Source organism: Haliaeetus albicilla, chromosome 12 (assembly GCF_947461875.1).
Source record: "Haliaeetus albicilla chromosome 12, bHalAlb1.1, whole genome shotgun sequence".
Classification (NCBI taxonomy): domain Eukaryota; kingdom Metazoa; phylum Chordata; class Aves; order Accipitriformes; family Accipitridae; genus Haliaeetus; species Haliaeetus albicilla.
This window is the reverse complement of record NC_091494.1, coordinates 11143480-11171426: the sequence shown is the minus strand read 5'-3', so window position 1 is coordinate 11171426 and position 27947 is coordinate 11143480. Positions and strand designations below refer to the sequence as shown.

Below are 27947 nucleotides of genomic sequence, written 5' to 3'. Positions count from 1 at the left end.
TCATTCAGATTAATTTTGTTTGAATTAAGTCTCATCCAGCAAAATACAAAGCAAGCACGTACTTTGGCAGAGACTACTTGCATTGCTTTCATCCAAGACCATCACGAAGAGCAAGATTAATTTTAGTGATGTTTTTGTCAACTGTATTTAGTGAACTGAAGTATAGTTTTTAACTGAGTGAAATGTCTTCTGTATGAATTGTTCCAACTACTACCTGGTAAATTTATTCTATTTGTTTTTAAATATCGACAATAATTTAATAAATATATAGTAAGTCACAGGCACAGGAAATACATCTTACTGCTTGGGTTAGTAAAATAAAAATAAGCGTTACATTAAAAAAAGTCTCCTGGATAACACTGGCTGTATATCTGCACTAAAAAAATCACAGGTATTCAACAGAAGAGCAGCAGACAGGTACTCCAGCAAATGAACAATGAAGAAAATGGGTTCATTTTATTCCATCCAGTGTTCAACTACTTAACAAAGAAACCAAAATGACAACTTTATGAGGACCCATAATGAAAGACACAACACTCCATGGAAAACAAGTACAACAAAAATGTAAGTAAACATTAGCATTCAAGAAAAACTGTTTACACACCGCTTTTTTCTTGATTTTAGCCGCCTTTTGCATCCTCTGAGGAGTAGCATAAAAAAAGAATGCAGACAGATGTACAGACAAAGAAAGAGAAAAGACAGTGTGGGAAGTCAGGGAAACATTTTGACTATGAATCCAGACTGTTAAAAATTAAAAATTTGGGGGCAGTGGGAGAAGGATGTGCAGGAGAGAAAGATTTGTTTATATTTCATGTAGTTCTCAAGCATAATTGGATTTAATGGCATTATACATGTTGTCAATTGATTACAAAAAAATTAGTACCAAAGAGTGTTGTCTGTTAACAGCTGCTCATGACATTTATCCCACTAAATATATAGCACTCTAAAATGACAGTACATGCACTATTTTAAAGTCAAGGTTTTCTCTCCGTATTGATCATACTTCTACTTGTAATTGTTGAACAAAATGTAACTCAAGCTCTATTCCATGACTATCTAAAGTAGTCAAGTATCTCTGACAGATTAGGATTGCTGTTAATACATGAAACAGTTTTTAGGGAGTTAATTGCAATCAGCAATTACTTACTGCTTGAGACATCACAATATGCTAAATAGAAATTCAAAGGTTTGGAAAGTTTAAAGAACTGGACCTTTCTTGCCTTCCGTTTGTTTCTAAATGCCAAATCAATCATCAATCATGACAGTCTCTTACTACGTAAATGATTTTCCCAAACTGGTTTCCTTCAGAAACACGCAATTTTTACCAATTAAGTATTTTATTGACTAAGCACCTGATTTTTCTATTAGCATTTAAATCTACCTCTTTCTAACCATGTGTTTATTCAGATGAGGTATTTACAGCAGATCCAGAAAAAACTGTGAAAGAAAAATCTCCTACTTCGATTATTAACCAAAAAAAAGCATTTTTTTACACAGCTGTATGAAGCAGTCTATGCTACATTATTTACACAGAATTGTTCATTGTAAATAACACCAAATCCAAACACAATAGTAATGGATCTTCTTGTCCTAAAAAGGTAATAATTCAATATATTGAGATTAATCTTCACAATTTGTAGTAAGTTAAAGGAATTAATGACATAAGAGGAAAACCACAGTCAAACAAATAACCTGTGCTTTGCCACTGGAATATTTCCTAATTTGTCTTTAATACTTGAATTCTTCATACAGCTTCCAAACAATTTTGAATAGACTCTGCAATAATTTATATTTTGTTCCTCAGAGATGCTGTATGTATTTTTATAATAAGCACTGGAAACTAATGGTATTTACGGTACTAGATCTATACTCATGTAAGTGCACTTCAGAATAGGTCTGAAGCTGCAGATCCTGTACTGTTTAGAGATCAACTGTCAAACAGTCAGAGAGTATTCTACAAACTAAAAAAATAAAAATCCCCTACCTTAACACGGCTCACTGCCTCTTGGGCCTGCATCATTCTTATGTTTTTAGAAGGGTTGCGCTCAGACAGCAGCTGTGTAGAGCCCAGGTAATTGGCTGCAAAGATGATTCCATCAATGAGGTCTTCAGGTTCACAAGGTCCTGGAACTGACATGAGACATTTACAGTTACTGCCTTTCAAAGGAGGGTAGAGAGATGAGAAATTGAATAAAGGATATTGAGGCTTGAACAACCTTTTAAATACCTTTTCTAATATGAAACAGATGAAGAAATCCAGTTCAAAATAAATGATGTTTTTCCCTATAATTATTTCCACAAAAAATATACTGTATTTAAAACAATGCATAATGGCTTGACTGTGGAATTCTAGAGGAAAATTATTGGAAAAATGTTTCCTGTGCTGCACTGATAAACACATTGGAATTATTTGCAAGTTTCAGAAATGCTGATAGGTTCCTTTATCATAACTTTCTTACTATTTATAGTATGACTGTTATGGTGCATGAGCTAAACTTCTGCTTGAATACAGATTTGTGTTTCCACATTTTTTTGAGATGTTTGTGGAAGTACACAGTCCCCAAACATTATTGCTGGCAAAAATACTGATGAACAACGGGCACAAAGGTGTACTTTGCTTCAGAAAAAGTCAACCACGAAACTTAACAGTTAAGAAAGTTTAGGAAACAAGAAAAGTAGGCATCTTGATGCTGTTTAGTCATGTCTAAAGCCAGAATTCAGAGACTGATAGAAAAACACAGTTCCCAGGCTAGTACAGATTGTATAAACTGAGAGCTGGAGAAACATGCTGCAGTACAGGAGTTCAATGAAACGTTCACAGTCTAATCAATGGAATCTGCACAACAGGTCATACAGCCTTTTCCTCTGAAAGCAGGGAAGAGGGAAGTCACAGAAGGTAGTTATGGAAAAGGAGCATGTGGAAAGAGCATGAAAAATTCCATGTTAAAAAAGATAGGAAAATAGTGGAACTTAAAAACATCTTGATATTTTTTAAATTTTAGCCTTAATTCAACAAAATGCTTTTGTATATAGTTAGTATTAATTACATAGTGACTTCAGTGAGATTCTAACATTAACTTGTATTTTGCAAGTGGTTTCTTTCCAAGGATGAAAAAGAGGAGGCAGGGAGAAGAGAATAAATGATAGTATTTATATCATACTGGAACCATTCTCATCATCCTCTTTATTCAGCTGTTAAGCTCTACATCTGGCTTGATTAGATCAACAGTAAAGAACAGTCATTCCAGAGTCTGGCTGACATCTCTTGACAGTGAGTATTTTCTGTTCCTCAACAGTTTTATAAAAGAGATTTGCTTTGAGCTGTATCAACTTGCTAAGCTGCTAACACTTTTTTTTGAAGTACATGAATCTCATGTGTGAGGAGAAAAATGACATTAAAGGGAGATGCTAATTTTAAAAAAAGTTTTATTGTACAGTGGATTAGTTCAATCTATTTATAATCAACTGAATGTGGAAAATTAGTAAGTGGAGAAGGAAAAATATACGGCATGCTATGCTGATGAAATGTACTTAAATAGTGGTTTGCACACATATCTTTTAGTGAGCATTCCCATCCCTCATTTTCCCACTCTAATTTAGAAAAAGTCTTCCAACAGAAAATAAACTTGATCGAAAGAAGTGACTTTCTTCTTCAAGCAATGTTGCTGACACCTACACTTCATGCAGACCTCACATTTGCCTGCTGGAAATCTCAACTCCCAGCAAAAAAACCCACAGTCTTTGTAATTCAGTAATCAAAGTATATAGACATATATATATATATTTATACCAGTCCTGCACTCTTCAGAGACCTGATATTGACTAACAATGCTCACACAAAATGCAGCTATTTGTTTTGCTAGCAAACACCATAGTTTCAAGCTTCAAAAGGATAATTATATAGCACAGGAGGACACATTTTGCTTTAGATCACATCCATACAAATCCAGTAATGGTTTGGATCTTCATTATAAGTCAGAATAGAATTCTGTGGAATTTAAAATTCTCAAAGTTTTGGGAAAGAATAAAAAAATATCATTACAATCTCCACTGAAATGTGTGAAAACCCTCAATGAAATCCTTGGGAAGTTACTAATTTAAAAAGTCACTGAAACTCTTCATGAAGGCCAAGTCTTTCAATACCTCACAAAACGATCCTTGTTCTTGCAGCACTAATTCACTGAATGAAATCAAAGAAAATGAAAATTCCACAAGAACTTCATTTACTATATCTCTGTTCCTCTTTGCTTACATCTTTGCACCATTACATTTTTCAGCAGATGGATGATGTATTTTATATGGTACCTCTTCTGATGATGTTATTCATACATCTTTTCAGGCCTAAAACTTAAGTCTTTTACCTCTGTACTTCTTTCAGCATGCAACACAATACTAATGTTGCAGTATATTGACATCTTGTTTCAAGGGCAGCAAAGAGGGAAATTAATTAAAGATGTGAATTTAATGTTAAGTTAGCAAAACTTCATTAGATACCTGCATCAACACGCTCATTCAAAATTAAAGTGGCTTTAATTTTGCTTTCCTTCATTCACTTCAGGCTAAGTAAATCAAGCTAAATTGAATCAAGGTTGCTTTAACTCTGAAATATGCTTACCCACAGAATGTTTAAATCAGTCTAACTAACCTCCTTTAGTAGTTAATTTAGAGTAATTTTCTTGAAATATTTTGTGTGTCGGAAGACAAGTAAAATTGCAATTCTTGGTACAAATTCTAATACAGTCATTACTACATCAAGCAAAGACCAAAATGCTAAGTAAGAGTCTGCAGGATTTGTCAACAAAAAAAAAGCTGTGCTGGTTATTTAAAACATATCAGTCCCTTAGTCTACTTTCTTTCCATCCCAGAAACGCTGGCTGAACTCAGAAAAGCTTGTTGTCTCTCCAATTATTTTCAAGAATGTTGAATTTGGCCCACTTCTGGTTGTATTGGTGCTTTGTACATCTTTGAGTAAGACATTTTTGTCTTGATTTCCAAGTCATTGATAGGCTATGTCAAAGGCACTTTCAAAGACATATTTAGAGATCTATTTTTATTTTTACGCTGCTAGCAGCTCTGAGCATGAAATGGTAATCCCCACCATAGCTTAGGGATCTGTGAAAGAAGTGAGTGTTACCAAGAAAACAACAAATTCTTCTCATGTCTTGGCTGTTTGGTGACAGCAATAGTTTTTTTAACTAATTTGTCTGAAAAACTTCTTGACCATGGAAATAACCTAGGGTTTTAAGCAATTTTATAATCCTAATTTTATTCATTTGGATTCTTTAAAGATTGGGGATTTTTTGGTTGGATAAGGTTTCAAACATCTCTTCATAGCATTAGAAGGTGATTTTTTGCAGAATCAATATAATAGCAACAAATTCTGTGACACCATGTATAAAACAAAAGCATGTATAAAATGCTTATAGCAATAGCTAATATAGAAAAAAGAAAAAAAAAACCAAACAAAAAACCCAAAACAAAACAGAAGACAAGGCATGTTGGGCAGAAAACATTTCCAACATGCATTTCCCGTCATGAAGGCAATGTAAGCAATTGTCACGTAAAAGAAGACATCCGCTGGAAGGATGGAATGGTATCGAAAATTACCAGGGTTAAATTGGGTTACCTGAGTGTTTTCTTCCCTTATCTCTGACTGCTTTAAATAATACAAAAATGCAGACTTGGCTGAGGTCCCAGCTCATCAGAGCACTTAAGCATACCCTTGACTGTAAGCACGTGTAAGGCTTACTGATGAGGAAGGGAAAAAGAAAAAAATAGATTTGAAACTTGAAGATTAGTTCAGTGTGAACAAAGAGTGGAATTTTATGTTGAGTATTGGTGCTTAAACATTAGATAACTATTTCTAAAAAATCTAACTGTAAATTTCTGCACTATCTTATCAGTGCAGTAGAGATTACTTGGTTTTCTGCTGATCTATTAATGCAACAAGTATAAACATATTTCTAGACTAAGTAGACTAGGTCTAAACATTTTTAAATTAACTTATCTTTTGTATTCATAAAATAAGAACAAGAATACTCATTCAATAATTCAGCATAACTGAATTTAATCATCTGTTAGGAACATATTTTTATATTTATCTAAAATCATGTGTAAACCAAGGATTCAGACAGTATTTAGAGACTGCGCTCAGAGCACAGAAGTACTTTCAACTTCCTGCTGAGAACCATCATACTCCATGAAGTCACTGAGACCTTAGGGTGCATGGCACTGCAGCAGATTTTGCATAAGGAGTAAACGGACACAGGGCATATGTCACCTCACAGAATGGCTATCTACAAGTCCCATATTTTGGCTGATTTCTTTATTTCATGGTTGTTACTGTGCAAGAGAATGAGAATTATGGTGATAGGACAAATATAGAGAGAAAAAAAGCCAGAACCCCTGAACGTGGAACTAATTAATTACCACTAAAAGCATGTAGTGGTACTACTACTGAAACAATTCTAATATCAAAACACATTTCAAATATTTTTTGTGCCTATTATCTGATTTGTTTTTATGTCCACATGGCATATGAAAAATATTTTGTATTAATAGAGACATAGATATAGCTACTCTAGTTAAGGAGTCATGCTGAAAGTTAAGTGCCTGAACAGTTGAATATGAATGTAACCAGAATATGACTGTGGTATTGCCATCAAAACTCAGGGAAGAACAAGGAGTGTTAGCTGGCAGAACTTTTTCTTTTGTGCAGTAGGGTCCTGTTCCTTTTGGGACTCTACATACAAATTAATAATAAAAACTCTGTTTTTCTTTGAATTCAGAGAGCAGTCATGTTAGCTATCATAAGCTCCTAGTGAGCTACATATTTATTTGTATTAGACAATGCCATATAATACCTGCAATAGAAAAAGCCTAAGAGATAGCTTATCCTCACATACTGTGCAACTATAGAAAAAAATCAGAGAAAGCAAAACAATTGAACTACAAAAAAAAAGTATCATGCTATCTAAAAGAGTATACTGACCTCTTTCCAACAGAGTAGTGAGCCGATTGGTAAGGTAAGGTAAGAAAAAGACATAACCTTTTTATCCCAATAAAATTAAAATGCGCGGTTGTGTCTACCAGCGCTGTGAGGGGTGAATTTTGTAGTCCGTTTTACAGCTATAGTCATGCTGGCCTCCCTTTATAGTTGTCCACTATACAATCGGTAGATGCTTATTACAAAGTATCAGCTTGCTTTCTTGTCTCAGCCACCTTTGGGGAATGCATTTAATTTACCTCTATTTAGGGCCTGTTAGTCAGCACATGCCAAGTGTTACATGTAATTTCCTTCAAATGTCAATCTGTGTAAAAGGGGAAATCTTTGAACCTTCCATTTGCTCTAGCTCTTCAAGGAAATTACTTAGAAGTTGCTAGTCAAGCTGATGGCATCAGGGAAGAGAAGGAAAATGTGTTGGACATTCTAATATTACTCTAAATCATAGTAAGTTTTCTCTGAGTTGAGAATGGCATTAGTAATCAGGTTTTTAACATTCATTTATGGTTTCCATTCTGGGAAAAGTGTGTTCATGGCAGATCTAAGGGGTCAGATGCTTAGAAGATGCCTACTGTCTTTTTTCACTTTACAGTGTAGACATTTCCTTTGCAGGAAGAGCTGTATGCATTTTCCCCATAAAAAGTTCTTCAGCTGTCTGTGAATCAGAGAATGATAATGTTTTTCAGTATAATCCCATTTTATCTCTGCCCACCTTCTTGTGTTAATAAATTGACTTATTTTTCTCCAAACAGAAAATATGTAATAGCAGTGCAAAGGAGACTGAAGAAACACACGAAAGCATGGCTCTTCTAAACAGAGGATTGGATTACCAATTTTTTATCAGATCTGGAGAACCCTTCTGTTTGTGCTGACAACTGAGATTCCCAGAGTGCCATAACGTGCATCACATCAAAGTGATACAGGGGCTGCTCTGAACAGTTAAATGACTCTTTCCTCTGCACAAGGCCATGAAGAACAGGGTGCTCTTATACCTTCATAAATCATAAATCTCCACCCTGCTGGGGCCCACTGTTACCATCTTTTTTACACCCTTCCAGATTTTTAACTGTCTCCATCTTTACCTTAATCTGAGAACTCTATCTGCCCCTCCTTTTTATCACCCATTCCCACAGGGGGGGGTTGAAAATGTTAAATACTTCAATACTTAAAACTTTTCAGCTGTATTCTCTTGGGTTTGACTGGTTTTTAGAACTGTTATCTTTAAAATATATTAAAGCATTTGCTTCCATTTTATCCTACTTTAACTATGGATGATGTAAAACTTACCATCAACAAAACTTGGAAATGAAGACACTTTCTTTGTCTGTTGAGAAATAAAAATGGTATAGCTGTAACAAAATAATTTTCACAAACCAAAGTGAATTCATACTATATTTAAACAGCTGTTGTTTAAAAAAATCAAATTTCTCTATATAACTTCTGCATAGCCACTATTTAGCACAGTGAAACACATTACATCACTAATTAACCCAACCTAACTGTTACATAGTGCTGTTTACCTGGAATCTCAGAGCATTTTAAGCAGATCCCACCACACAAAAAAATAAGGGAGAGTAGAGGGAAAAACATGAAAATGACCTAGGAAGTCAGCTGTCAAATGAGCAATACAAACCAGCAATTCCCAGTCCAATAGTTTATCCACTAGATCACATTGCCTATTAATGATATCCCAAATTTCTAATTAAGAACATTTAACAATATTTTACAAAGCCAGATTCTGGGTCAGTGAATAAAAAGAACTGTCCCTGATTGCACAGTACATAGCATTACACTTAATCTCAGCAGGAGCCACAACAGTGCTCTTTTTATGCTACTGTCTCTATTTTCAATAAACAGATATAGTCCTTCCATTTGCTTGTCTTTTGCCAGCCTCCTCAGGCATTCCTATGTCCAGGAAAGAGGCTGATTTCTCCATTATGGGAAAAGGCTTTAGAAATGTACCTCTTCATTAATGTAACAGGCTACAGGCTAAATATGTTACATATTTTTGAGGTAACAGACTTCTGCTTTTAAGTCTGAATTTCATTTCATTGTGTCTAGCCTCAAGCATAACCTCATTCTGCATTCTTAGATGTCTTCTTTGCTCCAGTCTTTAGTGACAAGAGCAGGTCTGCCTATCACCACATCTTTTTCACAGCACACTGAGACAGGATGCATCTTACCACAGAGGCCACTCAAAAAGACATGAATCATTTGAGCCCTCAGCACTGAATGATGTGTTTGATATTAGGGGTTATTTAAAGAGAATTATTCCTGTGGGAATTAAGCAGTCCTTTGGCTTTAAAGACTGATGGTGGGGGGTTGGGCGGGCAGGAGGGAGAAAAAAAGCAGAAGCCAATTTTTTTTGATGCTCCAATAATCCAAAAAGAGAAATTCTCAAGTGTTCTCTCTATTCTGTATGTCATCAGAAAATTTTAGGTTTGAGTACATGCCATGGACAGTTACATAAAATGAATGTGGCAGCAACAAATCCATGGGTATGATTCAAAGACTTTTCAGAATATGCAGCCATGGTATTTATTGTCAGTTCAGGAAAAGAAACAGAGCCTCCCCGTGAGAGGGGGAAAGCTGACAATTTGATGCCTGCTTTCCCTCATGGAAGCCTGACTGCAGGAAGATGGGCAGCAGAACGGCCTAATGGCCTTAGGTACCTACCTCAGGTGTATTATTATTGTCAACTGGTCCATTGAGATCTGAACGCTGTTGCTTCCTTGGCTGCTCTAAACCATTGCACATCTGTAAGAAAAAACAAGAAAGCATGTTCTCCATTATTTTATGACAGTCATTCGTCATGAAGCTGTTCTGTGTAGTTATTTGTATGTATTTATATGTCATTATCTATGTGCAATCAATATTCATTACTGATATTGAAATATCATAACGTGCTACAATAGTTGGAATTTCCTGTTGTAATTTAGCAAATATGAGATTCATATAAAAATGTTGGGCTGTTTATAATAAAAGATGTATTTTGATGTAAATAATAAGACATCTCAATTATCATTAAGTAGCAGTTACACTACTGATTTAAATTTAAATTAAATTATTTTATTTCAATGCAAATTTTTCACAGGAAATTAAGCCAAATGCTGACATGTTCAAATTTTCAGAAACCAAAGTCAGAATTTTTAAATGTGTTTATTCTCAGTACTGGACAAAATCAAAATAGTCCTAATGGCCACCTCTGGTCTGAAAAACAGAATCCTAGCACCAGATATAGGATTCTGTGTTCATGACAGATACCTCATGGCATCTCCTTCCTTTTGGGCCAAGCAAATCTACAGCATGCTGACAGCACATCTTCAGGCTTCTGAAGAAATGCAAAATGGAAAATATAAAACCTCACACAAGGAAAATACTAAGCCTTTTAAACTACGCAACATTCTTTTTCTTCTAAGTTCCAATATTCTCAGGGACAGAATTTCTTCTCCAGACCTGACACAAATGACAGAACACCAGCACCCAACACAGGTATGTATGTGTCCCATACATACCAAGAAAGTGAAGTTTTCATGACTCAAGAGTTTCAGTGTTAGAAATCTGGAAAACCAAGGTGATTTCTGGAACAAATTTTTATGGTTTATGATATTTCACTTCCCTTTTTTCTCAGTTTCCCCATTATGTATAAAAAAGAGTGCCTAAATGCCACTGTCATTGTGAGGCTTCACAAATAAGAACTTGTATGAACAATTGTGCAAATGGAAAACACTGAGCCAGTATTATTTCAAAGGGTCAGCCTGAATGCTACATGTGAACATAACTCCTTGTCTTCTGACTTTCAAATGCAATATGTAGCTGTAATCAAAGAAAGTCTGCATGTTCATCTCTGGACAAATTACACCCTATGAGTAATATTTGGTCAGCTGAACAAAATGTGCTAATGAAGCAGGCACATTAGGGCTATTAGCTCAGTAATGCTAATTCTCAGGTAAGACAACATACGCAAAGCAAAAAGTCACCCAAGTAGTAAGCAGGATTTTAGGAAACAAAAGACTATCTGCGACATACACAGAACACCAAGACTTGGCGACCCACTGACTAGGGCCCTGTTTACATGGCTGTAGTAGCTAAGAAGCTTACCCTATCCCTGCTTATAAATCCTGTTCTGTTTGAGACAAGACAAATCTAATTATATTGCATGGCTAAACTAATATGGAGCAATAGGTGTTGATATGCAGTGAAATATATTAATGAGGTAAACAAATATCTAGAGGGCTTTAATAAAACAAGCATAATAATCATATATTATGCCCTAAAGTAGTAGGATTAAATCAAGTATGATTTAAGCAGAGAAAATGACAAGGCCACAATGAAGATACATTAAACTGTAAACAGTGACAGCAACTATATTAACTCCAGTATGTGCAACAGAATGTTAATACTTTAAAAACTCTTGTCAGTTCTGATTACCACACACTTGACTGAACTGAAAATGCACCTGCATATAAAGAAAGAATTGGTTGACTGGTTTAGTAAGCATACCATAAACATTGTTCAAACATGTCTCTGTCACAAATCTTATATGTCAATTGACTTATTCAGCCCTGGGGATCATAATACCGATCATGCTCTCTGGTAATAGTTGCATATATAATTCCATATAGTCTTAATATAAAATATGACTAAACACTTGGATGACATTTCGCTTTTGATTATACATAGCTGTAATTAACTGGAGTTCCTATTTTCAGGTTTTTAGGAATATAAACAAGCCTTGCTTGTTTATTGTTTCCTAGTCACAGATGTAGTTTATATGTCACATATGTAGTATATATGTTGTTATTGTGTATTGGCTGGGTTCCAAAGAAAAGTCTGTGCAGAATACATTATGAGTTGGGATCAATCACATCACCTCTACAAGGAACATAATAAATGTTTTTTACTTACTATTTGGTGTCTGTACACGAAGGCCAATTTTTCCCCCCCCAGTGTTTCACCTATTTGTTTAGGAGCCCCAGTCTAATTAGGCAGAATCTCAGGTACAAAGAATTCTTCCATTTCTTTTATGCACATCTGTCCACACAACATGTTCCAACTCTGGCTGATCTATTAACATTTTGTTCTTTAAAAATGTTGTGATGGGTAGGTGAGTGTGTGAGCACTTCCTCCGAACAAATATGAGTGTACTATCACATTCTTGAGATACTCTCAGCTTTAGAGTGTAGCACTCCCTGTGTCCCCTTAGCAGCAGCACATGTAAGGGGAACTGTGCCTGTCTGAGACTTTCTGTGCCCAACATTTGCCTGCAAATGTGTGGGCTGTTACAATGACCCTTTACAAAATAAGGGTTGAGATCTTCATGCTAAAGAAATGTTTGCTAACATGGTATCCCAGAAGAAAAGGGCAGAAAGAAGTACAGGGAGAAGGGCCTCCCTTTCTTTCCTCAAGACTTACAGTGTCAAAGGAGAGAACTATGCACAGTAGGCATGGCTGTATCTCCCATACACAGTTACAAATCATGTAGTCTTGTACATATGGAAGGAGATGCTTCTAGACCAAAGATGAAGGGCTGTTTTGGAGCTTCTTTATGGAATCATTTTTAGAAAACATAAATTCTGCTATTTGGTGTGGGCTGGAAGTTTGTTCATGCTCCCAGGTGATCTGACCAATGTCGAATAAATTATCATACTCAATACTTGCTTTCTTTGTGTTTCTTACAGAGTTTCCAATTTATATTTTTGTTTTAAGTTTTACCATAGCTAGAAAAATCACATTTGAAGGAAATACTTACAAGGTATTATAAATACTTTATACCCTGACTTGCAGTTTAGAATAGAACATAAAGCTAAACTGGAAATCTGGAATTGACTGCACACTAACACAGAACTGCAGCTATGTTAAAAGTCTCTTATCCTAGGATAAGATTCTGATAAAAGGACAGATTCTGCAAAGCAAAGATATAAGAAAATTAAAATATTAAAGGTGTAGTAGTATTAACACTTTTGCCTCTGAGCAAGTACTGAGGCACTGTCCAGCATCATGTGAAGGAATTTGAGGCAGCAGAAAATGCCATCTTTAGGCTGAGAGGAAAATCAGACTCTACTTATTTGAGGTCACTGAAGCATCTATGCACATCTTTCAGAAACATGCCTACAGCTCTACCCATGTGCTGGCCAGCCCTGTCCTGATGGCTAATTGCCAGGCCTGGGGCCACCTGGGCCTCCCTCCTCCCACCAATCTTGCAGGGCCCCTCCCAGTCAACCAGACCCCCTTTGTAACCACCCCTTCCTGCAGTATAAAGCTCATCTTAGCTGGAGGTGAGAGTTGGTAATGATTGAGTTGGGCTGTTTCTTAATGCTACTAGTTGTTTATTCCAGTGTAAGCTGTTTAGCTTTTCAGTCAAAATCTCATATCAGCAATATGGTCCTCCTCAAAGCTGCCACCTGTGATCCTGAATGCTGCTGTGGTGCTCAGTGCTGATGAAGCACTTCCCTGCTGAAGAACATTCTGCTAGAAACCAGCAGGTTAGTCCCTTTCTTGATTTATTCAGAGGAATATTTTGTCTGAGAGGAACGAAAGATTAGTTTTTTTCAGAATTGTTAACTCTTTCGGTAAAGAGTTGATAAGCAAGCACTGAGTGCAGCTCAAAGGCGTGGTAAGGCTTTATTACTGTGTTTAAACATTTGAATAATGAGGCTTATGATCCATACCTGCCAATCTCTTTACTAGCAATACTGTTCAAATATTATCAAATAAAGTGTTCAGAAACCAATGTACTGGCTTATGTATTTTGAGACTCATCTTGAAGACTGCTAAGCTTCTTGGAAAGCAGATATTTTGTGGTAGGTTCCAAGTGAAAAAGGTTCATTGTGGTAGGCTCCAAAAAGAAAGAACCTTCTTGGACAAGGGATATTTTGTAGTAGGTTGACTAGAATAAGTTATCTGTTACACAAGTAAACCAACAGATCTAATAGATTTTTTTCATCCAGGTTTGTTGTTTCTCTCTAGAACAAAGGTAAAGCAGATGAGTATTGTTACCTTCATCACTTAAGGACAAAACTTCAGTTTCTAGTAGTTTCAACTTCTGTGATCTTCTGTTGGCTTCTGAAGGCAGTTTATCACTGGGCTACATGTCCTCCTGATATATAAACACTACTGTGTTTATAGAAACACATTAAGGTGCATCTAAAACATCTTTTTGAATCAAGAGATGGTAACCTAGTAACAAGTCTATTATGGTGGTACTATTCCTATTAACCCACACGACTGCAATAACTTCTCATAGGTGATGTGGAGTGCAAATGGCTTAATCTACCCTTACTGAGCTGCTGCATGAGTTATTGTAACATCAGTAACATGCTAGTGTCAGTAGGAGCAATTTGACCCAGCAGGATACACTTAAGGTAGAATCTGAGTGAGGCAGGTTTTGACTAGCTGAAGGATTTCTGATTTTGATCACAGAAAATAAAGGCCAGACTTCACACACTGTTCTCTCATAAAGATTCCATTACTTATGTGCTAATTTAGAGCTGGTGCTAGCACATGTCAAAAGTGAAGAGGAAAATATTTGTGGAAAGGAGTAGTTCTGAGTAAGCAAGTCAAGTTAGAGTATGGAACTAGCATGAAAAGAGAAGGAGTCAAAGTAAGTTTAGAGATCTAAGCATTCCACAAAAGCATTTCAATACTCTATCCAATTTCAATAAACATGAAAACAATCACCAATTGATTTTTATCATCTTAACCAACTAAGAGGTTTTTTTGTCCTTGCATATATTTAAGATTGAAAACCAGCTGTGTTAAAGAGTTTCAGAGAAATAGCTGTGCTGAATGGTGCATTTTTATGTAGATGTAATTTGGAGTGCGTACTGCCTTCTGCTCTAAACCTCCAAGAGAAGACTCTGTCACTAATGCATCTTTAGGTAAGAGGCATTGATTTGGCTGCCCCCTGGTGTCAGGAGTTTAATGCTAAAAAGCCATGACTCAGCCAATGAGCACAGAGAAACTGGTTTTGTCTGAGAATGTTTGAACTCTTTAGCACTTTTCAGCACGTACTTACACCTGCTAAGTTTGGGAACTGTCACTCGGTAATAGCTGTTTAGTATTTCTGCCCCACAGCTGCCTAGAACACAAGGGAGAATGCAGCAAGCTCTTTTAATACTCTTTATTTACACCCATTTGTGTTTTCCACAAATTCTATCAAATGCATCCCATAATACTCAGACTGAACTCCAGTAAGAAATTCCTAAGATACAGGTTTTCTGATATGTCTATCATCTTAGCTGCTTCAGACTGTTCTAAGGGTGAGATGTTTTACAGACAAGACTCCTGGATTTGGGGTCTTTGCAGCAGAAGAGCACTGTGCCTACGCCAAGAGAAGGGAATAAACTTCAAATATTTTTGTCATTACTGAGGTCTACTAGTACAGCTAAACAAAACACAGTAGCAGCACTGATGTGTACAAAGCTGTTGGAGAACAAACTGAGACAAAAAAGAAGACTTTGTAAAATTTTCTTTCACAAATTCTTTGTTAGTGATATTTTATCTGTCTCTGACTGTCCATGTTGAAAAAGTATAAGAGCATAGCCTACATGAAATTTGTGAAATGAGACTAACACTGCAGAAGCTTGTGGGGTCCCTACCAGGGGAGTTTGAGCATATTTGGTTAGGCTCTCAAATGTATGTCAGTGATATGAAAGTATGATTGAGAAATAAGAAGCAATACAATTCATGTGTCACAGGCAGTATCATTAAAGTAGACTTCCCTCTAAGGTTCTCCTCCTTAATGGTGATAATGGCAAATCCCTCTTTCTTTAGAAAGGTATAGATGAAGGTGGGGTGTTGGTGCTGTTAAAAACTTTATCTTTTATTGTTGGCAAATAGATTTGTTTGAATAGGGTAGGAGAGACTATGCATCCTCAGGAGTTTGCAGTCTGAAATCTAAGCAGATGAGATATGAAGAACAAAGGGCTGATCAGACAGTCATCTGAAGTAGCTCTTGGGCCATGCCAATGCCAGTGTTTCATAAAGCTATGACTCCAGTTGGGATTGAAAGAGTAAACTGCCACATACGAGGTTCCAGAGGGAAGCGATTATTTGAGTCCCATTAGTGCAAAAGACATCTTCCATTGGTATTACTTCAGCTGGTGTCCAGTGTTTTGCTAACTTTTTTCTTGACTGCTTCTGCCATTCTTTAATTATGCTACCTGACTGTATAGAGCTAGCATTAACTTAGTATTAGTAAAATAATAGGTAATACCATCGTTCTCTGCAGATATCTTATGGGTGCAATAGGAGAAACTAAAGTTCCAAATGCTGTCTGGGAACAGCAGGATGGGCCTGAGACTGCCCCATACCATACTGCTTTGTGAGAAGGAAGCAGGACAGGATACACTGCAGTGAACTGATCTGGAGACAAGCTTTTTGTGGTTCAAGCTTTGGTTTAGACCAGGCCCTTGTTCATATTTTGTGTGGTACAAGCACTCAGCTGCAACAGGAGGACTACTCTCATTTTCCACCTAGTAAAACTGTTCCGTGGTTGATTATTAGTGTGCCAAACCGACAATATTCTACCTAAACTTGAAGCTATGCAATGTAATAGCGTTCCAAAAAGATGAAAAACTTCCAAGTCAATAGCAACTACTTTTGCACAGGAACACCACATCAGTTTAAAATTTCTGGTCATGCTGTATGCTAGTATCAGTTGAATGAGCCATTCAGTTCCTCTTCTTCCTTACTCCACCCAACAATACTTAAGTCAGGAGAATTACATCAATAGGGTGTCTGACCATATTAGACTTCCCTGCATGAAGCTGAAACATATAAAATGAAATTGTAAGCAAAAAGGAAAATTTCTTCATGTGTCAGATACTTTAACAGTTGGCTCAGGCTGAGATGACTAAGATGTCAAATGGGGGTGGGGGAAACTCCTGGCTTGAAGTTGTTAAATCTGAGTTATGTCATAAAATGCCCCAAATAATCAGTTTCAACTTCATAGATGTAATGCCCTTCTTAAATAATATAAGCGTGGAAAACCTGCAAGAAATAAATTATGTTAAGCAGCGAGTTAGAGCAAATACACACTCTAAATGTATTCTAGGTTTCCCTCAGGCATGTCTAGTGCAAATCGTCTGCACTTCCCTAGGGGTATTTACAAATATAAGGCTCATACAAGCAAGCTCATATCCCTGAAGTTTTCAAGGGTGAGCATGTATATTTAAGACTGGAGACTGACCCACACTGAAAGTAAAATGAGATGCTTACTTTGTTTTCCATTCTCTGCAGATTGTTGGGTCCTTCTTAGAAGTGACTACTGTTCTCTGGTGATTAATTGCTGAAAGCAAACCTAGCAACTGGAACCTTAAAAATCACATTTGTCTACTGGTTATTTAATATTTTGTATGCAAGACAATTGCTAGCATTTATCATAGGCTAAGAATTAATAACTACATATTTTTAAAGGTATGTAAAAATGTATTGTGTATCAGTTACTGTTAACTAACCTGAAACTTTATGCAGCAGTATTTTCACTTACGGGAGGCAGGAAAGGAGGAGAGGAGCAGAAACATGAAAAAAGCTAAGGGCAGCACAGTACGTGCATAAAACCACAAAATGCACATTCCTGTTTGCTTATTGTTTACAAAAACTGACAAACACATAGTATCTTGGTTTAACTTAAAAGCATTCAAAGTGTTCCATATGCAGTATGTATGCTTCTGTGTCATCCCTCTCACCATGGTATTTTGTATTGTGATGCACACTTAAAATAACTGATATCTTTTAGCAAGATGACAAAACCAAGGATCTTCCAAGCAATTTCTCTGCAAACAATAAGTTTGGCATGCAAATCTACTGACAATGGCCTTGGGTTTTTCTCCTTCCACTATGTAAGAATGTTAATTGTTGTAATTAAAATAATTACTACCTCAGTTTCACAAATGAGACACAGGTTCATTTAGACAGTACACTAATTGCATCCATCCCTTAGACATTTTATAGTAAATATTAAAAGAATTTAATGTCCCAGAAGAACAAAATCCTCTGTGCTTTATTCAAATTCTTTGAAGTCCAATATCTGTTACAGGTCCAGCCACACCTCACCTTAAGGACATTTCAGGACCTATTCAGTATAAAACTCACTTTGGCAGAAATGGATACTCTACTCTTACTCTAATGCCTTCACAATGAGCCTGATTTTTAGGTAAAGCTGACGATAAGCAACCTGCAGTAGGTGAACAGAACACAGCAAGATAACACAAGTCTTGTTATGATAAACGCATTCAAGTAATGCTTGCTAAAAATTAATTAACTTGATTTTTAATCTTTTATATCCCTGGAGGCTTGGGGTGGGGGAGGGGAGGATCTCCCCATGTCTCCATTTGTGAGCCTCTGTATCTCCATAAGAAATGCTGCTTCACACCTTTATGCCTTGGAGGCCTATCTGCTCTTCTCTTTGCTGGAGATGCCCACAGCAGCTTTGCCCTGTCTCCTTTCTTACAAATTAAATGCATGTCTCGTCACCCAGTTTGTTTATTCCTTCATGCTAAACTGAAATGGATACCTGTACTGCTGTATCTCTGACTGTTATCTCTACTTTCCTTTCTCCCTTCATATTTGAAGGAATGAAATATCATGTATTGTTTAATGCTCTATCCATTAGACAATAGTTCGTCGTTTTTATGAAGAGTGATTGTCAGAATTCAATGGCCACGTGCCAGTCAGTGGCTTCCTATTACACCAGCACTTCCTCCATTATTAAAAAAAGAGTAAGGCGTTGGCCCAAGACTGACTGGAAATAACCATTAAAGCTCAGACGGGCAACTCAGAAATACTTAGGTCCCTTTGTTTATTTTCACACCAGTGGCAGTTATATCAATATCCCAGTGTTACAAAAACCCCAGTTGTTAGCAGTCTGGCAAGAATAATAAAGGTACAATGCAATTCAGCTCAACTTCTGCTAAATAAACTTTGAAAGAGTACAAAAAGATGTTGAAATGAAAGTCCATTTTGAATTCTGTTTTGAATTGGCAGTCATTCAGGAGGAAAAAAACCTCACAATTTCTTCTTCAAGCATATAGAAGAATTCACCAACTTTCTTATTCAAGAGCTCATCTTCTCTTTTGTTCTGCAAATACTTTCAAAACTTACAAGCAGCAACACTCCTAGTAGCAGCTGCTGGTGTACTGTGCCAGAAAGACCAGCTTTAGTCTAAAACATGCTAGCCAGACTTCTCTGCTCCTAGTCAATACCCAGTAACTAGTCAAACCATTTAAGACCATCAAGCTTGTTCACACAAGGTAGAACTTTTATGCTGACAGTAAGGCACTGAATATACTAAGTTATACAATTTGGTTCAAATTGGACTTCTAAAAACAGAATGTAGAAATTAGTATTAAAAATTTGCTATAGATATGGGAAATCTGAAAATATTCCCCTAAGATTTTTTTATTCACAATTATAATAAAGGTCAACCTGTTTCATCAGCATATACTTAAGCATCTGACTTCCTTTTGCTGTTTTTCAGAGGAATTGACATATTTTAATGTCTGTTTTTAATGGAATCATCTAGATTAAATTGTTTAACTGTGGGGCACTTAAACATAGAAAATCAATATTTATAGATTTGATGAAGCTGAAATGGGAAACTTATAGCTCTGAAGTTTAATAAAGCATTTTAATTAAAGATAAGGCAAAATAATTATCTTTACTAGTCTGTCATCTAAATACATGTTGTTTTACCTTTTAGGTAGATCTCTATTCACTGCAGAAGATAACTGATATTCAGCTGCATATAACTTCAGAGATGCAAAGTCAAAGCTTTAAACTGACCTTAGAGCAAAGGGAATTAAAGGTGTCTCTAAGGAAGTAAGCACATTCAATTTGGAACTTTAAAAGAAGAAAACCTCACACCTCTGTTACTCTAGAAAAGCTTGAGCTTCATTGCCAGATTCTTTTTTCTGGCACTCAACATTAGAATAAGAAAAGGTTATGCATGGTTTAAATTAACATCTACACCATTCTTGTGATAAAACTGCTTAACAGCACTTTTGGTATAAGTAAAGCTCCTATTTCTTCCTTCTTGCCAAGGTCAAGATATGCCCAACTAGTACAAAACCACAGCAATATCCAGGCATTTCTTGCAGTTGTTTAACATATGCAGTATCTAGCCTTGGCATACTTTCTATTGACAACAAAACAAATTAAAAGTAATCACCCACTAAGGCAATGGAACAGGAGCCCTTAATGGAAAAAAAACTAACCCCTTCAACTATTTCAATGCTGACCCCAGTTTTAAGTTTATCTAGTGTGTCACTGCAGAATAAAAATAGTGTAAATAACCTGGTTTGCCTCATGCATCTGGAATAAGTTGTTTTAGTTAGAATTGTCTGTTCTCTGTGCAAAACCTATTTCTTAGTTATCTACCCAAATCAACTGCATTCAGCACCTTTTTCGAAACATCCAATGTGATTATGTAGTTGTGAATGCAATGTAGAGTAAAAAATTAAAGATATTGCTCTCTAATTCTGTTTGGAATAAATAATTAACATAATGTTTGCATAATGCCTCTGACAATCTGATTAAACGGAGAACCTCATACCTGCTCTTGTGGCCACTTCTGTCTGTCCTCTGGGGTTCTTGACTTTGTTTTAAAACCTCTAGGCATATCTCCACTGTGCTTAGAGGCAGATGGGATATTCAGTGATTTTGGCCTCCCCTCGTGCCTGTTAGCACTGTGAACAGCTTCTCCCTTTGAACAAGTCTCTTTATAGTCATGTGCCATGTTTTCAGTCCCAGTGTGCTCTGGACTCATTTCTGTTGTACTATTAATACTGCTCATGCTCATACTCATTTTGATTTCTGCTACAATCTGGTCAATGTCCTCTTCCTGCTCTTCCAGTTCTGCATCCTCTTTTCTAGAATGGTATGGTGATATTCCCTGCGAATTTCCATTAGCTTCTGCTGGATAATAGTCCGGATAGCCACCTTCACTTTGACAATACTGTATATTTTCTTCTTGGTCTTGAATCTCCAAAGATGACACTTCATCCTCCAAAATCTGAATGCCATTATCTTGACCTTCCTGCCACTCTTGCCTGTCCGTCACCTCATTTTCATCTTGGTGCTGAATTTTACCTTCAGCCCATTCTTCTACAGCTTCCTGACATTCATCTGTTTCAACATGGTGTTCCTCATGGGGAGCATACTCCTCCCCATTGCAGTCCATTCCTTCCAGGTAACTGTCATCCTCTGGACAGTATCTAATGTAGTATGTGATCCCCTCCTCTTCTTCTGGCAAGCCTTCATCATAGTCCTCGTCCTCAGAGGTGTTATTCACATAGTCAGAGCTGGAGTCACCATCTCCACTATGATCATTGCACTCATGTTCCACAGGTGTAGGACTACCTTGTCTGACAGTTGCTAGTTCTGTCTCCTTTGCTGCATAATCTTCAATAGGAAGGTCACTTTCTTCATTTTCAGGCTCCCTGTTGTGAGATGAAGTAGGGCAAGCTCTCACTCTGTGATCCAGCATGCTGGCTGTAGTGCTTTGACGTTTCCTGTTTGCCATAGCCAACTCCTTATACGACAACCATTTCTAAGCAATTACTGTAGGGAAGATGGAAAAAACACACATTCAGGAAAAGGTCATCAGTAGAGATCAGTGATGTTAATAGGAAACAAACTGATAGATTTATTTGGTAAAAAGGATGTGTTTGTAGATGTTTAAACCAGAGATAGCTAGCTTTTAAAATACTTATGTTATGGAACCATGAAATCGAAGTAATAACTTGCACACTGAAAGGAACAGATAAAGAGAAGGTTCTACATTTATGCTAAATGTATTCAATTGTAGGATCTCCTCTGTCAATTTGACAGAGACTTAATCTTGAACCTTGAAATTAGTTTTCAATTTCTTTTCCCTGCTAGTAAGGGGTCATGCTTTGATTGCTATGCAGTAAACAGGAGCTCTTTTCAATTTTCAGCTTAGGCATTTCTTTAATGTGTACTGAAAGCATACATTTAGAATCTGACCTGCTCTTACAAAACTAAAGGAAAATCATTCTATTAACTTGGCAGTCACATAGGACACTAAAGGATAATGTACTGCTATTAAAGTTATTTAAAAAAAAAAAAATCACTCACTGCTTTATCAGTTCTTACTAGCTGGATACCATTAAGTATCTCTCATTGTTAAACCAAATATTGTTTTTTAGAATAGAATAGACTATTTCAGTTGGAAGGGACCTACAATGATCGTTTAGTCCAACTGCCTGACGAATGCAGGGCTGACCAAGTTAAAGCATGTTAAGGGCATTGTCCAAATGCCTCTTAAACACTGACAAGCTTGGGGCATCAACCACCTCTCTAGGAAGCCTGTTCTAGTGTTTGACCACCCTCTCAGTAATGAAATGTTTTGTAGTGTCCAGTCTAAACCTTCCCTGGTACAGCTTTGAACCATTCCCACATGTCCTATCACTGGATACCAGGGAGAAGAGATTGGTACCTCCTCTTTCCACTTCCCTTCCTCAGGAAGCTGTAGGGAGCAATGAGGTTGTCCCTCAGCCTCCTCTTCTCCAAACTAGACAAGCCCAAAGTCCTTAGCTGTTCCTCATAGGACCTTCCTTCCAGCCCTTTCACCAGCTTTGTTGCCCTCCTCTGGACACATATAAAGACTTTCACATCTCTCTTAAAATGTGGGGCCCTGAACTGCACACAGTACTCCAGGTGAGGCTGTATCAGTGCTGAATATAGCAGGATAATTGCCTCTTTTGACTGGCTGGTTATACTGTGTTTGATGCAGTTTGCCCTCTTGGCTGCCAGGCCACACGACTGACTCGTGTTGAGCCTGCTGTCGACCAGTACCCCCAGATCCCTTTCTGGAGGGCTGCTCTCCAGCCACTCCTCTCCCAGTTTATACTTGTGCCTGGCATTACCCCATCCCAGGTGCAGAATCTGGCATTTTGACTTGTTAAATTTCATCCTGTTAATCATAGCCCAATGCTCCAATCTAGATAGATCCCTCTACAAGACTGGTTTTCAAACAGTCTCATCTCTATGCTGGGAAAAGACACATTTACCATAAAAGCTCATTAATTCTTCCCACTAAATACTTGTGCTACTTTAAATTACATATTTTTGTCTAAATACTAGATTCTAAATAAATAAGCAGAGATTATATGAACTGTATAAAAATAGTCAAAATAAAGAAAATAGCTAATTCTAGACAGGCTTGACAACTGTGATTTGTGTGTGATTTGGATGGGGGAAACAACATGCTTTCAGTATATATGTTTCTCTGTATTTCATTGTTGTATGCTTGAGACTAACGGGAGTCAAAAGAATCTCAGTAGACATAATAAAGCGGGATGAAGGATGATGTTTAGTGCTTACATTGTTGAAATTAGCTGAGGAAGAGACAGTTCCTAATAAGAAGCAGGAGCTGGCCCCAAGAGCCAGCTAAGACTAGCCTTGCGGCTTGGGTGAATACCAAGAAACCACTGAGCCTGCGCAAGAAAAGAGGTTACTAGTGGTGATGAAGAGGAGTCGTCTATCTTCATCTGTGCGACCACCATAAAGAGGCACTGTGCAAGCGCAGTTGAGAGGAGACTATGGAAATGACCTCTCAGAACTAATTTTAATATGAAGCAGGGATAGGTCATGCATATGTATAGGCATATTGTGAATATGTAACACTTGACTGTATAAACTTGAAGTGAATTGCCGAGTCGGGCGTGCACGACTTTGGTGGGACTACCCCCCCGTGCTGCCCAGCGCTGAATGAACATACCTACTTTACAATCTCACTGATTGTGGAGTCTGTTTTCCGCACATCATGCTTATGATAAGCTTGATGTGTGCAGTTACTTAATTGGGGTGAACTGAGTTCAGACATAGGCTTCTGAAATGCACCACACAACTGCATGCTTTACTATATGCATATAACAAAGGCATGTCAGCCAACCACGTGATCATTTTGACATAACCAGTTCCCCAAGTCTGTGTGTACACATAAAACAATAAAACCAGTATGGAGCTAGAGGATTAGAGGAGCTATATAGAGATTAATTTCCTAGGCATTATGAACTTATCAAAAATATTCTGTTACTGTAACCTAAAACCTTGTAGATATCCCTGCAGAATTTCTGGTATCACAAGGAAAACCCCAAACCTTAGTTTGTGACAAATCCAGGAATCTGATGCATCTATGAATTAGTGCAATGGCACCACGTGGCAAATCTAGGCTCTCCCTGGAACAGGGATTCTAGATTCTGCGATACAAAGCAGAGATGAATGTTAGTCACGGGAGAAGACATGAAAGGAACCCAGTATGTGAAGCTCTCTTCAGTTACTGATACATTGCAGAACTAGTCTTGACAGAAATCTTTGAAGTAAATAGTGTACCTGAAGTGAAGTTTTAAATGAGAAAATCAAAGGCGACAAAACTTTCCCAGTTATTACTTGCACCTTCTCACTATTAGAAGAACTAGCAGACCTACAAGACCTTCTCAATATGATCTGTATGCCCACTATGATCCCCTTCATAAACTAGCTATCAATTCTTACTTTGGAGTCAATAATAAGAAATTCAGAACACCAAACCAGCTGTCCACTACTGTTGCCTCCAATTTAGTTAGCTCTACTTGCTGCAAACTAAGGATGTTTCTATACTGTGATTGCAGTATAAACAAAACTTATTTTACATTGGATTAAAATAGCAATCTAATCACAACACTGCAATGCTCTGCACAGGCTGCAAAAAACTGCCTGCAAGCAAGATAAATTGCTTGTATGACCAGATCAGGAATGGGTAAGCACACTATACAAACATATCTAAAACAAGTTAAGATGGAGTACTACAAAAAAGATGGTTTTGATGGCAATGCAAGAAAGAACTACAGCCACCTTATCTGTATTAACAGAGTTATTTCTTGTCAGGAACAGAACAAGTAAGTGTCTCTGTGGGAAAGAACTGTTCTCATCTGCAGTGGTCTCAGTCTGCTAGTCATTGGAAATGTTCTCCATATTAAGTAATATTTAGAGATTTACAGTGTGGTAGACCCTCCATTCAAGTCACTACAGTATAGCTGAAGATAAAGAAGCACAAAGCATGTAACACAAGCATGGTCTGAAACTCATGACTCAGATTTTCCTAAAGCATATGGAGATAAGTACCCTTCTTTTTAGACAGACAGTGTAACAGAGTTTTTCCACCCACACCTAAGAATCTTCATTTAGTATCCAGGCCCTGAAACTGCCTTAAGTGGTATCACTGCAGTGATACCCTTTTATAAATTCCCATAGTTGAAAGTTCATAGATGTTACTTAGGTGCAAGAAAATTCACTGCACACTAGATACTGTGTAATTGTGTGTGTCACAGGAACCCATTAGTATGTACTCTGAGAGCCAAAAGCCAGTGGCTAGGCAGGGTAGGAGCCTAGAAAGGAGGTATGGCTGATGCATGGCACCTATAACAGCTGTGGGGAAATTGCCAGGTTAGGAGCTCTGAGGGCTCTAAGAAAATGGCTATCAGCTGGGCAGCATTAATGACAGCAGCTGCTGTCACCAGCAGTGGCATGTGAAAGTGCAACATATGCACTGTGGGAAGGAGTGTAAAGGAAGAATTTCAAATAGTGGCAGACTGGAAACTTTTTAGAGCATAGGTGATAAGAAATAGAGAAAGGAATTCCTCTCAAGAATGTCCAGCACTGACATACTAAAAAGACATAGGAAACTGGTTTTCCATTAATTCAGTCTGAGGCCATGACTGAAGACAGTGCTTTACCCCTGTATGCTGAAATGGAGGCACACGTTCCCAATGGAGGTAAAATAAGCCTGATTTTTTTCAAAAAGAGGCAAGGCTGATCTCATTGCTATGGAAATTGAAGTTGCAAAACAATCTCTGCACAACAATTATAATTCTAGTTGGCCTCCTTACCTTTGCCATCTTCTCAGTCAGGCACTACTTTTTGGGAAACCAAGTACTGATCAAATTAAAACAAAAAGGCAGAATTTATTATTCTTAGCCTCTGAATTGCAGACTGAATGTGCACTGATTATACCATCTTCAACTATAAAATGTAACTTCTACAACTGTACCTACACATCTGAATTACTAAACATGGTTTTCAAACATAAGTCTGAGAATTGCTCTTTATGGAGCTGCGTATCCATTTCTGTCAAGTAAACAATCAGCTGTATTTTAACTGAAATATTAGAACAGCCAAGGTAGCCTAGCCTTCTTCCACTGTTCCAAAATATCTCTCAGGTTTCCCAGAAAAATACTTCAGTCTTACATCAGGTTTAGCGTAACCTAAATCTTTTAAAACCTAAAATCGTTCTAGGTTTTTTCCAAGCTGTCGCATGTCACACAGCAAGGTGCTCATTCCTGATGGCCACAGGTCCAAACTCTTTCATCTTCTCACCTACAGAGATGCTAGTTTATCTATGTGGATGACAGTTAACTGAACGCACTGTATTCAGATTTTAAAAGAACAAAAACAGAACTTGGGGCATTTTTTGAGAAATGCAATAGATACGAAATTTTTACCACGTATTCTGCTATTCAGTTTACTGGGCAGAAGCCTTCTGAGTCACCTACTGCAGGGATAAATACTTTTCCTAATTTTCTCAAGAAATCTATGGTGTTAGAAGGTTACATAACTAACATTCACATACCAGTTACTAAGAATGCTCTTGAAATTGGAGAAAATACCGGATTTCTATCTACTACTACTCCAATGTCCTCTGAAGTGAAGACAGGAGTAATGATTTGCTGGATCCAGAGGCACTTTATGAATAAAGGCTTCAATTGAGTCAACAGGTCATTTCCTCTGCTTGGTGTAAGACTCACTGCTACTTCTGATATCTCAGCTCCCTCCTTGATAGTGGAGAGTTAGGTCAAATTTCTGTATCACTCCAAGTGCATTTTTCAACTTCTGACTGGGGGTAAAACAAGTGTTCCTGAGAACATGGGGCATCAATGCCATATCCTTCTTTACTGTCCTCAGGATTCAGTAATTTTATCTTGCCAAGACAAGCAAATGCTGATTTGTGTTGTACAGCGCACGACTAAAGCTCCATCAGTGTTGTCAAGATCAGTGATTAAGGGGCCAAGTTACATAAGGTTCTCAATAAAAATGTTTTGCTTTCAGTAATGGTTTTGCTTTATTTTTCTTGTTTCCTTGCCTCGGCTCAATGTTGAAAGGAAGAGGAAATCGATCTCCAGAAACACATGCTGCATTTCTATGTGGCAGTAAAAAGGAGTATGCATAGGGGAACCAACCTCTTCTGCTCCTAGAAAAAGGACTACTGGCTTACAGCTGGAATTTATTCTAATCGGTGCTCATTATGGAGTCATTAGCTTTCTCCTGAATTCTTTACACCTAATCCCAGACAGCTGCAGAGAGGGTTTATGGAACTTAACACTTCTACAACTTTTCACCTGTGTAGAAAGATACCTTCACTATTTTCTTCCCATGGAGAGAGACCAATTAAATTAGCATTAAAAATGGAAAATGGTACACAGTTGTAAACATGGTGATAAAGTGAAATACCCAGTATAATATTCCTGGCTGTGTTTAAAGAACTGCTTTACATATATACTTGATTCACAAGCTGAAGAGCATTCTAGTGGGAGCAAGACAAGCTCTCTGACAGTTTTTCATTTAACAAGCATAGTGATCTGAAGGGATTGGGGGGGGGGGGTTGTTAGCTTCTTTTGGCAACAAACATGTACTATTGCATGCATATCTACAGCCAAATGATCTTTTGAGCCCTGCTTTTGCAACCTATAGGTGAACCTAAGAGTTTTACTGGCCTCAATTTTATATACTCGCCTTATTTTGCAAAGCCTGTTTCCTGTGCTTACTCCTCCCCAGGTTTCTTTCATCTACTTCTCAGTCTTTCTCCCATGCTTCAAATATCTGTACCCTTTGTCAGTTTTGACAAAACTCCCATGCAAGTTTTGCTTCCCTGAAATTGTTCAAT

General features: G+C 37.3%; 1 protein-coding gene across 5 annotated transcripts in view; it reads right to left on the bottom strand.

The window, feature by feature from the left end:
- APBA2 (amyloid beta precursor protein binding family A member 2) overlaps window positions 1-27947 on the bottom strand; it is a 112151-nt gene that overhangs the window by 26724 nt on the left and 57480 nt on the right. For 3 of the 5 annotated variants that reach the window (XM_069798049.1, XM_069798046.1, XM_069798047.1), the window contains 5 exons: window positions 20559-21565; window positions 9680-9760; window positions 8291-8327; window positions 1985-2130; window positions 605-640 (listed from right to left, as the gene is read on the bottom strand). In XM_069798049.1, the coding sequence (XP_069654150.1) occupies window positions 605-640; window positions 1985-2130; window positions 8291-8327; window positions 9680-9760; window positions 20559-21527 (1269 nt within the window). In that variant the 5' untranslated portion in view covers window positions 21528-21565. The remainder of the gene's footprint in view (window positions 1-604; window positions 641-1984; window positions 2131-8290; window positions 8328-9679; window positions 9761-20558; window positions 21566-27947) is intronic. The other 2 variants (XM_069798050.1, XM_069798051.1) reach the window with 2 other exon arrangements.